Here is a 19,712-nt window from a genome sequence, read left to right on the forward strand (position 1 = left end):
GACTGTATGGTCTGTGTAGTTCTGACTGTCTGGTCTGTGTAGTTCTGACTGTCTGGTCTGTGTAGTTCTGACCGTGGTCTGTGTAGTTCTGACTGTCTGGTCTGTGTAGTTCTGACTGTGGTCTGTGACTGGTCTGTGTAGTTCTGACTGTCTGGTCTGTGTAGTTCTGACTGTCTGGTCTGTGTAGTACTGACTGTCTGTTATGTGTAGTTCTGAATGTCTGGTCTGTGTAGTTCTGACTGTGGTCTGTGTAGTTCTGACTGTCTGGTCTGTGTAGTACTGACTGTCTGTTATGTGTAGTTCTGAATGTCTGGTCTGTGTAGTTCTGACTGTGGTCTGTGTAGTTCTGACTGTGGTCTGTAGTTCTGACTGTCTGGTCTGTGTAGTTCTGACTGTATGGTCTGTGTAGTTCTGACTGTCTGGTCTGTGTAGTACTGACTGTCTGGTCTGTGTAGTACTGACTGTCTGGTCTGTGTAGTTCTGACTGTCTGGTCTGTGTAGTACTGACTGTCTGTTCTGTGTAGTTCTGACTGTCTGGTCTGTGTAGTTCTGACTGTGGTCTGTGTAGTTCTGACTGTCTGGTCTGTGTAGTTCTGACTGTCTGGTCTGTGTAGTTCTGACTGTGGTCTGTGTAGTTCTGACTGTCTGCTCTGTGTAGTTCTGACTGTCTGGTCTGTGTAGTTCTGACGGTGGTCTGTGTAGTTCTGACTGTCTGGTCTGTGTAGTTCTGACTGTGGTCTGTGTAGTTCTGACTGTGGTCTGTGTAGTTCTGACTGTCTGGTCTGTGTAGTTCTGACTGTCTGGTCTGGGTAGTTCTGACTGTGGTTTGGGTAGTTCTGACTGTCTGGTCTGTGTAGTTCTGACTGTCTGGTCTGGGTAGTTCTGACTGTCTGGTCTGTGTAGTTCTGACTGTATTGTCTGTGTAGTTCTGACTGTATGGTCTGTGTAGTTCTGACTGTATGGTCTGTGTAGTTCTGACTGTCTGGTCTGTGTAGTTCTGACTGTATGGTCTGTGTAGTTCTGACTGTATGGTCTGTGTAGTTCTGACTGTGGTCTGTGTAGTTCTGACTGTGTGGTCTGTGTAGTACTGACTGTATGGTCTGTGTAGTACTGACTGTCTGGTCTGTGTAGTACTGACTGTATGGTCTGTGTAGTTCTGACTGTGGTCTGTGTAGTTCTGACTGTATGGTCTGTGTAGTTCTGACTGTCTGGTCTGTGTATTTCTGACTGTCTGGTCTGTGTAGTTCTGACTGTGGTCTGTGTAGTTCTGACTGTGGTCTGTGTAGTTCTGACTGTCTGGTCTGTGTAGTTCTGACTGTCTGGTCTGGGTAGTTCTGACTGTGGTTTGGGTAGTTCTGACTGTCTGGTCTGTGTAGTTCTGACTGTCTGGTCTGGGTAGTTCTGACTGTCTGGTCTGTGTAGTTCTGACTGTATTGTCTGTGTAGTTCTGACTGTATGGTCTGTGTAGTTCTGACTGTATGGTCTGTGTAGTTCTGACTGTCTGGTCTGTGTAGTTCTGACTGTGTGGTCTGTGTAGTACTGACTGTATGGTCTGTGTAGTACTGACTGTCTGGTCTGTGTAGTACTGACTGTATGGTCTGTGTAGTTCTGACTGTGGTCTGTGTAGTTCTGACTGTATGGTCTGTGTAGTTCTGACTGTCTGGTCTGTGTAGTTCTGACTGTCTGGTCTGTGTAGTTCTGACTGTGGTCTGTGTAGTTCTGACTGTGGTTTGTGTAGTTTTGACTGTGGTCTGTGTAGTTCTGACTGTATGGCCTGTGTAGTTCTGACTGTATGGCCTGTGTAGTTCTGACTGTGTGGTCTCTGTCCTCTGCTATGAAGGAGTGAGAGTCTGAGTACAGAGAGCTGTTCGGTCCAGTCCAGTCCCAACTACAGGCTGATGAAGTCCAGGAGCGAATCAAATCTGTCCCTGTCTGATGAGGAGGGATGCACTCTGGTCAGTCACAACGCTGGGCCTCCTTCTGTCTTGCCTGCCTCTGTTTGTCTGTCTGTCTTCTCTCTCATCTCTTCATATCTAATTTCTCTCTCTCATCACTCTCTCTTTCTCTCGCTCTGTCTCCCCCTCTCTCTCTGTGTCTCTGTGCCCCTCCCCTCTCTCTGTCTCTCTGTGTCTCTCTGTGTCCCCCCTTCTCTCTCTCTGTGTCTCTCTGTGCCCCACCCCTCTCTGTGTCTTTCTGTGTCTCCCCCCTTCTCTCTCTGTGTGTCTCTCTGTGCACCCCCTTCTCTCTGTCTCTCTCTGTGTCTCCCCCCTGTCTCTCTGTGTCTCCCCCCCTGTCTCTCTGTGTCTCCCCCCTGTCTCTCTGTGTCTCCCCCCTCTCTCTGTGTCTCTCTGTGCACCCCCTTCTCTCTGTGTCTCCCCCTCTCTCTCTGTGTCTCCCCCTCTCTCTGTCTCCCCCCCTCTCTCTCTGTGTCTCCCCCCCTCTCTGTGTGTCTCCCCCCCTCTCTCTCTGTGTCTCCCCCCTCTCTCTCTGTGTCTCTCTGTGTCTCTCTGTCTCCCCCCTCTCTCTCTGTGTCTCCCCCCCTCTCTCTGTGTCTCTCTGTCTCCCCCCTCTCTCTCTGTGTCTCTCTGTGCCCCTCCCCTCTCTCTGTCTTTCTGTGTCTCCCCCCTTCTCCCTCTCCGTGTCTCTCTGTGCACCCCCTTCTCTCTGTCTCTCTCTGTGTCTCCCCCCTGTCTCTCTGTGTCTCCCCCCCTCTCTCTGTGTGTCTCTCTGTGCACCCCCTTCTCTCTGTCTCTCTCTGTGTCTCCCCCTCTCTCTCTGTGTCTCCCCCTCTCTCTGTGTCTCCCCCTCTCTCTGTGTGTCTCCCCCCCTCTCTCTCTGTGTCTCCCCCCTCTCTCTCTGTGTCTCTCTGTCTCCCCCTCTCTCTCTCTGTGTCTCCCCCCCTCTCTCTCTGTGTTTCTCTGTCTCCCCCCTCTCTCTCTGTGTCTCCCCCCTCTCTCTCTGTGTCTCCCTGTGTCTCCCCCCTCTCTCTCTGTGTCTCTCTGTGTCTCCCCCCCCTCTCTCTGTGTCTCCCCCCCTCTCTCTCTGTGTCTCTCTGTGTCTCTCTGTCTCCCCCCTCTCTCTCTGTGTCTCACTGTGTCTCTCCCTCTCTCTCTCTGTGTCTCTCTGTGTCTCTCTGTCTCCCCCTCTCTCTCTGTGTCTCCCCCCTCTCTCTCTGTGTCTCTCTGTGTCTCTCCCCCTCTCTCAGCGTAAAGACATGTTCTGTTTTAAACAAAGTTCCCACTAAGACGTTCTCCTGATGTTTATTGTAATAATGATTTATTAAAATGTAACTGACGTGTTTTTCTTTTCCTCTGTTTCAGAGTGGCAGGAGAAACGTTGATCTAGACCTGGCATTTTCTCAGAAAAAGAGAGGTAAAGGACTAATGTCTGTACAATCAGTAAAGTCCATTAGATGCTACTAACCACTACTGCTACGTGACAGCCCTCTGCTTCGGTGTAAAAGTGTTCTCCTTGTCTTCTGATTTTCTGAAGCGTATTTGCTCCTCTTGAGACAGTTGAGCCCCAAAAACAAGAGGAGCTCCACGCAAGTACACCACGGCATGTTTCCACCCCTTCCTGTTTCCTCTAGCCGGCTCCAACTCTCCATGGCTGTAACGTCCATTCATTCCCAGTTGGAAGGGTTCAGTAATACGGCTGGCGTTTTTAGCAGAGCTCGGGTTCATCGTGTTTCTCCTAACTTGAATCGACGAGGTAGCTCGTCTGGCTCAGATGTGACAGATGTGTCTGTGTGTTCCTCTTGACCGTACCTCTCTTGCTTGTCAGTTGGTTTTTGGGTAAGACGGCACAAACGCACCGGGTTAAGAACCATTTCAGACAAAAGCCTTTTATTTTTTGTTGGTCTTGGCCTCTGCTCATCATCTCAGTTTCCCCTGCAGCATCCCTCGTCGTCATCTGATCAGGGGGGGGGAAGGGGAACAACATGCACACGTTATATTTGAATGGCTGATCAAGGCTGATGGCATGGAGTATGAGAAAGCAGCCGTGGAACGAAGCCAAGCAGAGAGACGTGGACTGAATGTGAATGGACATACAAGTAGTCTTATCACAGCTAGCTTCCATCTGCTAACATAAACGCCCAATAAGGCCTTACAGTGGTGCACTTTGTGTGGAGTGGATGTTATCTCATCCACCTGTAGAGGAATAGGAGTTGTGTTTCTGAAAAGCTATCTGGCCTCTCTCTCTCTCTCTCTCTCTCTCTCTCTCTCTCGCTCTCTCTCGCTCTCTCGCTCTCTCTCTCTCTCTCTCTCTCTCTCGCTCGCTCGCTCGCTCTCTCTGTCTCTCTCTCTCTCTCTCTCTCTCTCTCTCTCTGTCTCTCACTCTCTCTCTCTCTCTCTGTCTCTCTCTCTCGCTCGCTCTCTCTGTCTCTCTCTCTCTCTCTCTCTGTCACTCTATCTATCACTCTCTCTGTTTCTCTCTCTGTCTCTCTCTCTCTGTCTCTGTCTCTCTCTCTCTCTCTGTCTCTCTCTCTCCCTCTGTCTCTCTCGCTCTCTCTGTCTCTCTCTCTCACTCTCTCTCTGTCACTCTCTCTCTGTGTCTCTCTCTGTTTCTTTCTCTCTCCCTCTCTCTCTCTCTCTGTCCCTCTCTCCCCCTCTCTCCCTCCCCCTCTCTCTCTCCCCTCTCTATTTCCTCTCTCCTCCCTCAGGTCTACTCCACAGTTCTCCAGACTCCCTGGCTGACTCATGGTTCAGGGTGAAACACAGTAGGGACCAGCTGTACGGTTCTCCCCTCTACCAATCCTATGAGGAGTCGGACCTGGACCTGAGCCGCTCGCTGGGGGTTCACGCCCTCATAGAGAACATCGTCAGCTTCATCAGTGGAGACGTGGGAAACACCCCTGCCTTCAAAGAGCCCGAGGAGAGCATGTCTACTAGTCCACAAGGAACCATGCTGGCTATGGAGCAACAACAGAACAGGGCTGAGGTGAGAACCATCCTGGTCATAGATCAACAACAGAACAGAGCTGAGGTGAGAACCATCCTGGTCATAGATCAACAACAGAACAGAGCTGAGGTGAGAACCATCCTGGTCATAGATCAACAACAGAACAGGGCTGAGGTGAGAACCATCCTGGTCATAGATCAACAACAGAACAGGGCTGAGGTGAGAACCATCCTGGTCATAGACCAACAACAGAACCGGGCTGAGGTGAGAACCATCCTGGTCATAGATCAACAACAGAACAGAGCTGAGGTGAGAACCATCCTGGTCATAGATCAACAACAGAACCGGGCTGAGGTGAGAACCATCCTTGTCATAGATCAACAACAGAACAGAGCTGAGGTGAGAACCATCCTTGTCATAGATCAACAACAGAACAGGGCTGAGGTGAGAACCATCCTGGTCATAGATCAACAACAGAACAGGGCTGAGGTGAGAACCATCCTGGTCATAGATCAACAACAGGGCTGAGGTGAGAACCATCCTGGTCATAGATCAACAACAGAACAGAGCTGAGGTGAGAACCATCCTGGTCATAGATCAACAACAGAACAGGGCTGAGGTGAGAACCATCCTGGTCATAGATCAACAACAGAACAGAGCTGAGGTGAGAACCATCCTGGTCATAGATCAACAACAGAACAGGGCTGAGGTGAGAACCATCCTGGTCATAGATCAACAACAGAACAGGGCTGAGGTGAGAACCATCCTGGTCATAGACCAACAACAGAACCGGGCTGAGAACCATCCTGGTCATAGATCAACAACAGAACAGGGCTGAGGTGAGAACCATCCTGGTCATAGATCAACAACAGAACCGGGCTGAGGTGAGAACCATCCTGGTCATAGATCAACAACAGAACCGGGCTGAGGTGAGAACCATCCTGGTCATAGATCAACAACAGAACAGAGCTGAGGTGAGAACCATCCTGGTCATAGATCAACAACAGAACCGGGCTGAGAACCATCCTGGTCATAGATCAACAACAGAACAGGGCTGAGGTGAGAACCATCCTGGTCATAGATCAACAACAGGGCTGAGGTGAGAACCATCCTGGTCATAGATCAACAACAGAACAGAGCTGAGGTGAGAACCATCCTGGTCATAGACCAACAACAGAACAGGGCTGAGGTGAGAACCATCCTGGTCATGGATCAACAACATATACAGGGGCTATATACAGGGGGTACCGGTACAGAGTCAATGTGGAGTCAATGAGTCAATGTGTAGGCTATATACAGGGGGTACCGGTACCGAGTCAATGTGGAGGCTATATACAGGGTATTACGGTACAGAGTCAATGTGGAGGCTATATACAGGGGGTACCGGTACCGAGTCAATGTGGAGGCTATATACAGGGGGTACCGGTACCGAGTCAATGTGGAGGCTATATACAGGGGGTACCGGGACCGAGTCAATGTGGAGGCTATATACAGGGTATTACGGTACAGAGTCAATGTGGAGGCTATATACAGGGGGTACCGGTACCGAGTCAATGTGGAGGCTATATACAGGTGGTACCGGTACCGAGTCAATGTGGAGGCTATATACAGGGTATTACGGTACCGAGTCAATGTGGAGGCTATATACAGGGTATTACGGTACCGAGTCAATGTGGAGGCTATATACAGGGTATTACGGTACCGAGTCAATGTGGAGGCTATATACAGGGTATTACGGTACCGAGTCAATGTGGAGGCTATATACAGGGTATTACGGTACAGAGTCAATGTGGAGGCTATATACAGGGTATTACGGTACAGAGTCATCTAGGACTAATGTGTGTCAATGTTTTCTCCAGCTGCGTCTGGAGGCTCTACACCAGATCGTGGTGCTGATCTCTGGGATGGAGGAGAAGAGTAGCCAGGCTGCAGGAGGTGGTGGGAGCGGACCAGGAGGTCGACCCAGCCCCAGCGTCGCCTTCCAGTCCTCCTCCCTCCTGACCTCCGTCAGGTTACAGTTCCTGGCTGGATGTTTCGGTCTTGGGACCGTGGGCACCGGGGGACTGAAGGGAGAGAATGTCCAACTACACCACTACCAGGTACGGGGGACTAGGGAGAGAGTGTTCAGGTACGGGGGGGACTAGGGAGAGAGTGTTCAGGTACGGGGGGGACTAGGGAGAGAGTGTTCAGGTACTGGGGGGGACTAGGGAGAGAGTGTTCAGGTACTGGGGGGACTAGGGAGAGAGTGTTCAGGTACTGGGGGGGACTAGGGAGAGAGTGTTCAGGTACGGGGGGACTAGGGAGAGAGTGTTCAGGTACGGGGGGGACTAGGGAGAGAGTGTTCAGGTACTGGGGGGGACTAGGGAGAGAGTGTTCAGGTACTGGGGGGACTAGGGAGAGAGTGTTCAGGTACTGGGGGGGACTAGGGAGAGAGTGTTCAGGTACGGGGGGACTAGGGAGAGAGTGTTCAGGTACGGGGGGACTAGGGAGAGAGTGTTCAGGTACGGGGGGACTAGGGAGAGAGTGTTCAGGTACGGGGGGGACTAGGGAGAGAGTGTTCAGGTACGGGGGACTAGGGAGAGAGTGTTCAGGTACGGGGGGGACTAGGGAAAGAGTGTTCAGGTACGGGGGACTAGGGAGAGAGTGTTCAGGTACGGGGACTAGGGAGAGAGTGTTCAGGTACGGGGGGACTAGGGAGAGAGTGTTCAGGTACGGGGGACTAGGGAGAGAGTGTTCAGGTACGGGGGACTAGGGAGAGAGTGTTCAGGTACGGGGGGACTAGGGAGAGAGTGTTCAGGTACAGGGGACTAGGGAGAGAGTGTTCAGGTACGGGGGGACTAGGGAGAGAGTGTTCAGGTACGGGGGGACTAGGGAGAGAGTGTTCAGGTACGGGGGACTAGGGAGAGAGTGTTCAGGTACTGGGGGGGACTAGGGAGAGAGTGTTCAGGTACTGGGGGGGACTAGGGGGAGAGTGTTCAGGTACTGGGGGGGACTAGGGGGAGAGTGTTCAGGTACGGAGGACTAGGGAGAGAGTGTTCAGGTACGGGGGGACTAGGGAGAGAGTGTTCAGGTACGGGGGGGACTAGGGAGGGAGTGTTCAGGTACGGGGGATCGAACCCGATTGCATTAACATGTTACCAGTGTCTGTCTGTCTGTCTGTCTGCCTCATAATGATGTTGTGTTGGTTCAGGACAGGATGTCTGCCTCATAATGATGTTGTGTTGGTTCAGGACAGGATGTCTTCCTCATAATGATGTTGTGTTGGTTCAGGACAGGATGTCTGCCTCATAATGATGTTGTGTTGGTTCAGGACAGGATGTCTGTCTCATAATGATGTTGTGTTGGTTCAGGACAGGATGTCTGTCTCATAATGATGTTGTGTTGATTCAGGACAGGATGTCTGTCTCATAATGATGTTGTGTTGGTTCAGGACAGGATGTCTGCCTCATAATGATGTTGTGTTGGTTCAGGACAGGATGTCTGCCTCATAATGATGTTGTGTTGGTTCAGGACAGGATGTCTGCCTCATAATGATGTTGTGTTGGTTCAGGACAGGATGTCTGCCTCATAATGATGTTGTGTTGGTTCAGGACAGGATGTCTGTCTCATAATGATGTTGTGTTGGTTCAGGACAGGATGTCTGTCTCATAATGATGTTGTGTTGGTTCAGGACAGGATGTCTGCCTCATAATGATGTTGTGTTGGTTCAGGACAGGATGTCTGTCTCATAATGATGTTGTGTTGGTTCAGGACAGGATGTCTGTCTCATAATGATGTTGTGTTGGTTCAGGACGGTGTTAACGCAGCCAAGCGGAGCCTGCAGATGGACATCCAGACAGCCGTACATAAGATCTACCAGCAGCTGTCAGTCACGCTGGAGAGAGCCCTGCAGGCCAACAAACATCACATAGGTGAACATCACATCATTACAAAGCAGGGTTCTCCTATACAGGTCCTGGAGAACAACTGTGTGTGCAGGCTTTCGGTCCAGCCCTGCAGTAACACAGCAAGTCTGCGCAGCCAGTAGTTCTTCAGGACGTAGTTGAAGACCACCGCTATAGAGTAACTCCCCTTTCCCTCGTTTGCCTCTCACCGTCGTCTCCATCTCTCTCCCCCGTCCCGATGCGGAAAGACACATTTCAGTTGACCTCATTCAGTTGGACAACTGACTCGGTATCTCCCCACCCCCCCTCTTTTTCCCCCACCTTTCCCTCGTTCCAGAGGCCCAGCAGCGCCTCCTGCTGGTGACAGTGTTTGCCCTGAGCGTGCGTTACCAGTCTGTGGACGTGTCCCTGGCCATATCCAGTGGCCTCCTCAATGTGCTGTCACAGCTGTGTGGCACAGAAACCTTGCTGGGACAACCACTCCAGCTGCTACAGAAACCAGGGGTGTCTCAGCTCAGCACTGCCCTGAAGGTAGCCTCCACACGACTACTGCAGATACTGGCCATCAGCACCGGGTAAGACAGCGGCTCGCTGCACTAACAAAACTGTTAATATATGTTACGTATGTGTGTCGTCAGATGTGTCGTGTCTGGTTTATCTATAGGGCCGGTTTCCCGGGTCCAGAACAAGCCTATTCCTGTATTAAAAAAGGGACTTTCAATTTGAGATTGTCCTTCGAGTATGATTCTTAGTCCTGTAGGAGGCGCAACCATGAAACCCTACCCACAAAGATGCATGTTTCTGTCTCTGTGTGACTGACTTGTCTCCGTGTCTCTGTGTCTTTGTGTCTCTGTGTCTCCGTGTCTCCGTGTCTCTGTGTCTCTGTGTCTCCAGGACGTACGCAGACAAGCTAGGACCCAAGGTGGTCCAGTCCCTGTTGGACTTGCTGTGTAGCCAGCTGAAGAACCTTCTGTCCCAGGCAGGAGTCAGCCTGCTCACTGCCGACCCAGGGAAGAACCAGGAGAACCAGGACAAGAAGTCTGAGGATGGAGCCGACCCAGAGAAGACAGACTTCAGAGGTGGGAGGAGGACTGTGTGTCATGCAGCATTGACAGGAAGTCTCTTTGGATCAAGTAATAGTGCTATTTGAACGATGAGTTAATACATTAGGAGGAGGATTGTCTGCCAGGATGGGTGGAAGAGGGATGGAAAGGTTACTAGTGATTTGGCTGACTGGAATCGGTTGATCGGCTTGATCGTTTTTTTTTTTCAAATAGATTTTTCCGGGATCTTCTAAAGTATTGTCAATACAGATGGTAGTGGTGAAGTGGCATAAAGATGGGTTCAGACATGACGTCATTGTTTTGAAACAGCACCCTGTAGAGCTTCACTCTGTAATATGGTGTTGTTGTGGTGAAGTGGCAACAGCACCCTGTAGAGCTTCACTCTGTAATATGGTGTTGTTGTTGTTGTGTTCCATAGTGTTGAAGTGGAAACAGCACCCTGTAGAGCTTCACTCTGTAATATGTTGTTGTGTTGGAGTGGAAACAGCACCCTGTAGAGCTTCACTCTGTAATATGGTGTTGTTGTTGTTGTTGTTGTTGTGTTCCATAGCGTTGGTGCGTAAGCAGCACACAGCAGAGCTTCACCTGGGAGACTTCCTGGTGTTCCTGAGGCGAGTCGTCTCCTCCAAGGCCATCCAATCCAAAATGTCTTCTCCAAAGTGGACAGAGGTGCTGCTCAACATCGCTGCACAGAAATGCTGCTCGGGTACGGTCCAATCAACTGTATTTTTACAGTTAAAATGCATTATGAAAATCACCAGTCTGTACTTGTAAGTTTAGATGTTTCTTTACATCGACTTGAATATAGGTTAGATATGCCCCAGCACAGCCAACCATTTAGTATACATCCTGACCGACGTCAGGTCAGAGGTAGTAAGGACTTGCATTAAAGGCCTCCATTTTCACCAGTGTCTTCCTTTCGTTATGTTATTTCTGTCAAAGGTCAGGTCAAAGGTCAGGTCAAAACGGATGAAGGTTTGTTTGAATCGTGTCTTAGCCCGTTCATTAAACACTTTTTTAAACTTTCAAACTCACACGAGTGCCTGGCTTTTGGAATTTGTTTAATGTCGCTTAGCAACTAATTTGCGTAAAGATTTGTTCCTTTTTTTTTTTTTTTGCTTTTTAATGACACAAGTGTTATTGTTGTTGGTCTGTAGGAGTCCCTCTGGTGGGCAACCTGAGAACTCGTCTCCTGGCCCTTCATGTTCTGGAGGCTGTGCTGCCTGCCTGCGAGACCAGTGTAGAGAACGACCAGATGACACAGGTACTGGAGCTGTATGCAGAGTGAAGCCTCTCAAAATTGACCCACTGGTGAGGTCCTAATAGGAGGATTTGATGAGGTAGCTGGTAAAAAGATGAGGTCCTAATAGGAGGATATGACGAGGTAGCTGGTAAAAGGTGAGGTCCTAATAAGAGGATTTGATGAGGTAGCTGGTAAAAAGTTGAGGTCCTAATAAGAGGATATGATGAGGTAGCTGGTAAAAGGTGAGGTCCTAATAGGAGGATATGACGAGGTAGCTGGTAAAAGGTGAGGTCCTAATAAGAGGATTTGATGAGGTAGCTGGTAAAAAGTTGAGGTCCTAATAAGAGGATATGATGAGGTAGCTGGTACAAAGGTGAGGTCCTAATAGGAGGATTTGATGAGGTAGCTGGTACAAAGGTCCTAATAAGAGGATATGATGAGGTAGCTGGTAAAAGGTGAGGTCCTAATAAGAGGATTTGATGAGGTAGCTGGTAAAAGGTGAGGTCCTAATAAGAGGATTTGATGAGGTAGCTGGTAAAAGGTGAGGTCCTAATAAGAGGATTTGATGAGGTAGCTGGTAAAAGGTGAGGTCCTAATAAGAGGATTTGATGAGGTAGCTGGTAAAAAGGTGAGGTCCTAATAAGAGGATATGATGAGGTAGCTGGTACAAAGGTGAGGTCCTAATAAGAGGATTTGATGAGGTAGCTGGTAAAAGGTGAGGTCCTAATAAGAGGATTTGATGAGGTAGCTGGTAAAAAGGTGAGGTCCTAATAAGAGGATATGATGAGGTAGCTGGTAAAAGGTGAGGTCCTAATAAGAGGATTTGATGAGGTAGCTGGTAAAAGGTGAGGTCCTAATAAGAGGATATGATGAGGTAGCTGGTAAAAAGGTGAGGTCCTAATAAGAGGATATGATGAGGTAGCTGGTTAAAGGTGAGTTCCTAATAAGAGGATTTGATGAGGTAGCTGGTAAAAGGTGAGGTCCTAATAAGAGGATTTGATGAGGTAGCTGGTAAAAGGTGAGGTCCTAATAAGAGGATTTGATGAGGTAGCTGGTAAAAGGTGAGGTCCTAATAAGAGGATTTGATGAGGTAGCTGGTAAAAGGTGAGGTCCTAATAAGAGGATATGATGAGGTAGCTGGTAAAAGGTGAGGTCCTCCTCTAGGTGGTGGAGCGTCTCTTCTCCCTGCTGGCTGACTGTATGTGGGAAGCTCCCATCGCCCAGGCCAAGCACACCATCCAGATGAAGGAGAAAGAGCAGGAGCTGAAACTACAGGTACGGACTACTCATAATGCTCTCTATCACTTCTTCTTACTGTTATTATTCTTTCTTCTTCTTCTTCTTCTTCTTCTTACTGTTATTATTCTTTCTTCTTCTTCTTCTTCTTTCTCTTTCTGTCTTCTTCTTCTTCTTCTTCTTCTTCTTCTTTTTTTTCTTCTTCTTTCTCTTTCTTTCTTCTTCTTCTTCTTCTTCTTCTTCTTCTTCTTCTTCTTCTTTTTTTTCTTCTTCTTTCTCTTTCTTTCTTCTTCTTCTTCTTCTTCTTCTTCTTCTTTTTTTTCTTCTTCTTTCTCTTTCTTTCTTCTTCTTCTTCTTCTTCTTCTTCTTCTTCTTCTTCTTTTTTTTCTTCTTCTTTCTCTTTCTTTCTTCTTTTTCTTTCTTTCTTTCTTTCTTCTTCTTCTTCTTCTTCTTCTTTCTCTTTCTTTCTTCCTTCTTCTTCTTCTTCTTCTTCTTCTTCTTTCTCTTTCTTTCTTCCTTCTTCTTCTTCTTCTTCTTCTTTCTCTTTCTTTCTTCCTTCTTCTTCTTCTTCTTCTTCTTTCTTCTTTTTCCTTCTTCTTCTTTTTCTTTCTTTCTTTTCTCAGACTTTTTCTTCTTCTTATTTTTTTATTCTACTTTGTCTTCTTGTCTGTGAATTAACTGGCTCGCAATCTGACTAACTGATTCATCCGTCTGTCCCCAGGGTGAGGAGGAGGATGAGAACCTTCCCATCCAGGAGGTGTCGTTTGACCCGGAGAAGACTCAGTGTTGTGTGGTGGAGAATGGCCAGGGTCTGACCCACGGCAGCGGGGGGAAGGGATATGGACTAGCCTCTACCGGCATCTCCTCTGGGTGCTACCAGTGGAAGGTACAGTACATCTCCTCTGTGTGCTACCAGTGGCATGTGAAAACACGCCTACTGTCCAGTTGCTAACGTTTGAGGGGAAATGGCATGTGTAAACACGCCTACTGTCCCGTTGCTAACGTTTGAGGGGAAATGGCATGTGAAAACACGCCTACTGTCCCGTTGCTAACGTTTGAGGGGAAATGGCATGTGTAAACACGCCTACTGTCCCGTTGCTAACGTTTGAGGGGAAATGGCATGTGTAAACACGCCTACTGTCCCGTTGCTAACGTTTGAGGGGAAATGGCATGTGTCAGACCTCAGAAGAGCATACGTCCTGCTTGTCATCCAGCCTCTGGGGTCAAAGGAAAGCAGACTGACAGCGGTTCAAATTAACTACTGTAGAATAGCAATCCTTTGTATTTTGTATAATTTTTTGTTTGTTTGTTTTTGATCAGCTTTAATACTGCAGATAGATTGGTGGAAGCTACAATGTAATTGTCTGCATCACTTCCAATCCCCCATATATTTTTATTCTAATATATATATATATATATATATATATATATATATACAGGGCCTTGCGAAAGTATTCGGCCCCCTTCAACTTTGCGACCTTTTGCCACATTTCAGGCTTCAAACATAAAGATATAAAACTAAAAAAAATTTGTGAAGAATCAACAACAAGTGGGACACAATCATGAAGTGGAACGACATTTATTGGATATTTCAAACTTTTTTAACAAATCAAAAACTGAAAAATTGGGCGTGCAAAATTATTCAGCCCCTTTACTTTCAGTGCAGCAAACTCTCTCCAGAAGTTCAGTGAGGATCTCTGAATGATCCAATGTTGACCTAAATGACTAATGATGATAAATACAATCCACCTGTGTGTAATCAAGTCTCCGTATAAATGCACCTGCACTGTGATAGTCTCAGAGGTCCGTTAAAAGCGCAGAGAGCATCATGAAGAACAAGGAACACACCAGGCAGGTCCGAGATACTGTTGTGAAGAAGTTTAAAGCCGGATTTGGATACAAAAAGATTTCCCAAGCTTTAAACATCCCAAGGAGCACTGTGCAAGCGATAATATTGAAATGGAAGGAGTATCAGACCACTGCAAATCTACCAAGACCTGGCCGTCCCTCTAAACTTTCAGCTCATACAAGGAGAAGACTGATCAGAGATGCAGCCAAGAGGCCCATGATCACTCTGGATGAACTGCAGAGATCTACAGCTGAGGTGGGAGACTCTGTCCATAGGACAACAATCAGTCATATATTGCACAAATCTGGCCTTTATGGAAGAGTGGCAAGAAGAAAGCCATTTCTTAAAGATATCCATAAAAAGTGTTGGTTAAAGTTTGCCACAAGCCACCTGGGAGACACACCAAACATGTGGAAAAAGGTGCTCTGGTCAGATGAAACCAAAATTGAACTTTTTGGCAAAAATGCAAAATGTGATGTTTGGCGTAAAAGCAACACAGCTCATCACACTGAACACACCATCCCCACTGTCAAACATGGTGGTGGCAGCATCATGGTTTGGGCCTGCTTTTCTTCAGCAGGGACAGGGAAGATGGTTAAAATTGATGGGAAGATGGATGGAGCCAAATACAGGACCATTCTGGAAGAAAACCTGATGGAGTCTGCAAAAGACCTGAGACTGGGACGGAGATTTGTCTTCCAACAAGACAATGATCCAAAACATAAAGCTAAATCTACAATGGAATGGTTCAAAAATAAACATATCCAGGTGTTAGAATGGCCAAGTCAAAGTCCAGACCTGAATCCAATCGAGAATCTGTGGAAAGAACTGAAAACTGCTGTTCACAAATGCTCTCCATCCAACCTCACTGAGCTCGAGCTGTTTTGCAAGGAGGAATGGGAAAAAATGTCAGTCTCTCGATGTGCAAAACTGATAGAGACATACCCCAAGCGATTTACAGCTGTAATCACAGCAAAAGGTGGCGCTACAAAGTATTAACTTAAGGGGGCTGAATAATTTTGCACGCCCAATTTTTCAGTTTTTGATTTGTTAAAAAAGTTGGAAATATCCCATAAATGTCGTTCCACTTCATGATTATGTCCCACTTGTTGTTGATTCTTCACAAAAAAATACAGTTTTATATCTTTATGTTTGAAGCCTGAAATGTGGCAAAAGGTCGCAAAGTTCAAGGGGGCCGAATACTTTCGCAAGGCACTGTATGTATATATATATATATATATATATATATATATACATACATACATACATACATACATACATACATACATACAGTGGGGCAAAAAAGTATTTAGTCAGGCACCAATTGTGCAAGTTCTCCCACTTAAAAAGATGAGAGAGGCCTGTAATTTTCATCATAGGTACACTTCAACTATGACAGACAAAATTAGAAAAAAAATTCCAGAAAATCACATTGTAATAAGTAATGAGCTCCCGTTCTGCTGTCTTCAGCAATGAGCTCCCATTCTGCTGAGTCTTCAGCAATGAGCTCCCATTCTGCTGAGTCTTCAGTAATGAGCTCCCGTTCTGCAGAGTCTTCAGTAATGAGCTCCCGTTCTGCTGAGTCTTCAGTAATGAGCTCCCGTTCTGCTGTCTTCAGTAATGAGCTCCCGTTCTGCTGTCTTCAGTAATGAGCTCCCGTTCTGCTGTCTTCAGTAATGAGCTCCCGTTCTGCTTTCTTCAGTAATGAGCTCCCGTTCTGCTGTCTCCAGTAATGAGCTCCCGTTCTGCTGTCTCCAATAATGAGCTCCCGTTCTGCTGTCTTCAGTAATGAGCTCCCGTTCTCCTGTCTTCAGTAATGAGCTCCCGTTCTGCTGCATCTTCCATTAATGAGCTCCCGTTCTGCTGAGTCTTCAGTAATGAGCTCCCGGTCTGCTGTCTTCAGTAATGAGCTCCCGTTCTGGACGCGGACGCCACAGAGCTCTACCCCTGTGTCATGTTCTACAGCAGTAACCCTGGAGAGAAGGTAAGACAACGCTGAACCTAGAACCTAGTTCAACCTAGAACCTAGTTAAACCTAGGACCTAGTTAAACCTAGAGCCTAGTTGAACCTAGAGCCGAGTTAAACCTAGAACCTAGTTAAATCTATAACCTATTTAAACCTAGAACCTAGTTAAACCTAGAACCTAGTTAAACCTAGAACCTAGTTAAACTTAGAACCTAGTTAAACATTGAACCTAGTTAAACCGTTGTGGTAATGAGCTCCCGTTCTGCTGTCTTCAGTAAGGAGCTCCAGTTCTGCTGCGTCTTCAGTAATGAGCTCCCGTTCTGCTGAGTCTTGAGTAATGAGCTCCCGTTCTGCTGTCTTCAGTAATGAGCTCCCGTTCTCCCGTCTTCAGTAATGAGCTCCCGTTCTGCTGCGTCTTCAGTAATGAGCTCCCGTTCTGCTGCGTCTTCAGTAATGAGCTCCCGTTCTGCTGCGTCTTCAGTAATGAGCTCCCGTTCTCCCGTCTTCAGTAATGAGCTCCCGTTCTGCTGAGTCTTCAGTAATGAGCTCCCGTTCTGCTGCGTCTTCAGTAATGAGCTCCCGTTCTGCTGAGTCTTCAGTAATGAGCTCCCGTTCTGCTGTCTTCAGTAATGAGCTCCCGTTCCGCTGTCTTCAGTAATGAGCTCCCGTTCTGCTGTCTTCAGTAATGAGCTCCCGTTCCGTTGTCTTCAGTAATGAGCTCCCGTGCTGCTGTCTTCAGTAATGAGCTCCCGTTCTACTGTCTTCAGTAATGAGCTCCCGTTCTACTGTCTTCAGTAATGAGCTCCCGTTCTGCTGTCTTCAGTAATGAGCTCCCGTTCTGCTGAGTCTTCAGTAATGAGCTCCCGTTCTGCTGTCTTCAGTAATGAGCTCCCGTTCTGCTGTCTCCAGTAATGAGCTCCCGTTCTGCTGTGTGTTCAGTAATGAGCTCCCGTTCTGCTGTCTTCAGTTATGAACTCCCGTTCTGCTGTCTTCAGTAATGAGCTCCCGTTCTGCTGTCTTCAGTAATGAGCTCCCGTTCTGCTGTCTCCAGTAATGAGCTCCCGTTCTGCTGTCTTCAGTAATTAGCTCCCGTTCTCCTGTCTTCAGTAATGAGCTCCTGTTCTGCTGTCTTCAGTAATGAGCTCCCGCTCTGCTGAGTCTTCAGTAATGAGCTCCTGTTCTGCTGTCTTCAGTAATGAGCTCCCGTTCTGCTGTCTCCAGTAATGAGCTCACGTTCTGCTGTCTCCAGTAATGAGCTCCCGTTCTGCTGTCTTCAGTAATGAGCTCCCGTTCTCCTGTCTTCAGTAATGAGCTCCCGTTCTGCTGTCTTCAGTAATGAGCTCCCGTTCTGCTGTCTTCAGTAATGAGCTTCCGTTCTGCTGTGTCTTCAGTAATGAGCTCCCGTTTTGCTGAGTCTTCAGTAATGAGCTCCCGTTCTGCTGAGTCTTCAGTAATGAGCTCCCGTTCTGCTGAGTCTTCAGTAATGAGCTCCCGTTCTGCTGTCTTCAGTAATGAGCTCCCGTTCTGCTGTGTCCTCAGTAATGAGCTCCCGTTCTGCTGTCTTCAGTAATGAGCTCCCGTTCTGCTGAGTCTTCAGTAATGAGCTCCCGTTCTGCTGTCTCCAGTAATGAGCTCCCGTTCTGCTGTCTTCAGTAATTAGCTCCCGTTCTCCTGTCTTCAGTAATGAGCTCCTGTTCTGCTGTCTTCAGTAATGAGCTCCCGCTCTGCTGAGTCTTCAGTAATGAGCTCCCGTTCTGCTGTCTTCAGTAATGAGCTCCCGTTCTGCTGTCTCCAGTAATGAGCTCACGTTCTGCTGTCTCCAGTAATGAGCTCCCGTTCTGCTGTCTTCAGTAATGAGCTCCCGTTCTCCTGTCTTCAGTAATGAGCTCCCGTTCTGCTGTCTTCAGTAATGAGCTCCCGTTCTGCTGTCTTCAGTAATGAGCTCCCGTTCTGCTGTCTTCAGTAATGAGCTTCCGTTCTGCTGTGTCTTCAGTAATGAGCTCCCGTTTTGCTGAGTCTTCAGTAATGAGCTCCCGTTCTGCTGTCTTCAGTAATGAGCTCCCGTTCTGCTGTCTTCAGTAATGAGCTCCCGTTCTGCTGCGTCTTCAGTAATGAGCTCCCGTTCTGCTGAGTCTTCAGTAATGAGCTCCCGTTCTGCTGTCTTCAGTAATGAGCTCCCGTTCCGCTGTCTTCAGTAATGAGCTCCCGTTCTGCTGTCTTCAGTAATGAGCTCCCGTTCCGTTGTCTTCAGTAATGAGCTCCCGTGCTGCTGTCTTCAGTAATGAGCTCCCGTTCTACTGTCTTCAGTAATGAGCTCCCGTTCTACTGTCTTCAGTAATGAGCTCCCGTTCTGCTGTCTTCAGTAATGAGCTCCCGTTCTGCTGAGTCTTCAGTAATGAGCTCCCGTTCTGCTGTCTTCAGTAATGAGCTCCCGTTCTGCTGTCTCCAGTAATGAGCTCCCGTTCTGCTGTGTGTTCAGTAATGAGCTCCCGTTCTGCTGTCTTCAGTTATGAACTCCCGTTCTGCTGTCTTCAGTAATGAGCTCCCGTTCTGCTGTCTTCAGTAATGAGCTCCCGTTCTGCTGTCTCCAGTAATGAGCTCCTGTTCTGCTGTCTTCAGTAATGAGCTCCCGCTCTGCTGAGTCTTCAGTAATGAGCTCCTGTTCTGCTGTCTTCAGTAATGAGCTCCCGTTCTGCTGTCTCCAGTAATGAGCTCACGTTCTGCTGTCTCCAGTAATGAGCTCCCGTTCTGCTGTCTTCAGTAATGAGCTCCCGTTCTCCTGTCTTCAGTAATGAGCTCCCGTTCTGCTGTCTTCAGTAATGAGCTCCCGTTCTGCTGTCTTCAGTAATGAGCTTCCGTTCTGCTGTGTCTTCAGTAATGAGCTCCCGTTTTGCTGAGTCTTCAGTAATGAGCTCCCGTTCTGCTGAGTCTTCAGTAATGAGCTCCCGTTCTGCTGAGTCTTCAGTAATGAGCTCCCGTTCTGCTGTCTTCAGTAATGAGCTCCCGTTCTGCTGTGTCCTCAGTAATGAGCTCCCGTTCTGCTGTCTTCAGTAATGAGCTCCCGTTCTGCTGAGTCTTCAGTAATGAGCTCCCGTTCTGCTGTCTCCAGTAATGAGCTCCCGTTCTGCTGTCTTCAGTAATTAGCTCCCGTTCTCCTGTCTTCAGTAATGAGCTCCTGTTCTGCTGTCTTCAGTAATGAGCTCCCGCTCTGCTGAGTCTTCAGTAATGAGCTCCCGTTCTGCTGTCTTCAGTAATGAGCTCCCGTTCTGCTGTCTCCAGTAATGAGCTCACGTTCTGCTGTCTCCAGTAATGAGCTCCCGTTCTGCTGTCTTCAGTAATGAGCTCCCGTTCTCCTGTCTTCAGTAATGAGCTCCCGTTCTGCTGTCTTCAGTAATGAGCTCCCGTTCTGCTGTCTTCAGTAATGAGCTCCCGTTCTGCTGTCTTCAGTAATGAGCTTCCGTTCTGCTGTGTCTTCAGTAATGAGCTCCCGTTTTGCTGAGTCTTCAGTAATGAGCTCCCGTTCTGCTGAGTCTTCAGTAATGAGCTCCCGTTCTGCTGTCTTCAGTAA

At 48.0% G+C, this 19,712-nt stretch overlaps 1 protein-coding gene across 1 annotated transcript in view; it reads left to right on the forward strand.

The window, feature by feature from the left end:
* LOC139385215 (probable E3 ubiquitin-protein ligase HERC1) overlaps nt 1–19,712 on the forward strand; it is a 230,863-nt gene that overhangs the window by 79,296 nt on the left and 131,855 nt on the right. Inside the window, exons 26-36 of the mRNA XM_071130328.1 lie at nt 1,841–1,955; nt 3,321–3,372; nt 4,664–4,941; nt 6,762–7,001; nt 8,693–8,813; nt 9,124–9,361; nt 9,681–9,865; nt 10,401–10,556; nt 11,008–11,114; nt 12,258–12,368; nt 13,051–13,215. Coding sequence (XP_070986429.1) covers nt 1,841–1,955; nt 3,321–3,372; nt 4,664–4,941; nt 6,762–7,001; nt 8,693–8,813; nt 9,124–9,361; nt 9,681–9,865; nt 10,401–10,556; nt 11,008–11,114; nt 12,258–12,368; nt 13,051–13,215 — 1,768 coding nt within the window. The remainder of the gene's footprint in view (nt 1–1,840; nt 1,956–3,320; nt 3,373–4,663; nt 4,942–6,761; nt 7,002–8,692; nt 8,814–9,123; nt 9,362–9,680; nt 9,866–10,400; nt 10,557–11,007; nt 11,115–12,257; nt 12,369–13,050; nt 13,216–19,712) is intronic.

The sequence above is a fragment of the Oncorhynchus clarkii genome, chromosome 26 (assembly GCF_045791955.1).
Source record: "Oncorhynchus clarkii lewisi isolate Uvic-CL-2024 chromosome 26, UVic_Ocla_1.0, whole genome shotgun sequence".
NCBI classification, from domain to species: domain Eukaryota; kingdom Metazoa; phylum Chordata; class Actinopteri; order Salmoniformes; family Salmonidae; genus Oncorhynchus; species Oncorhynchus clarkii.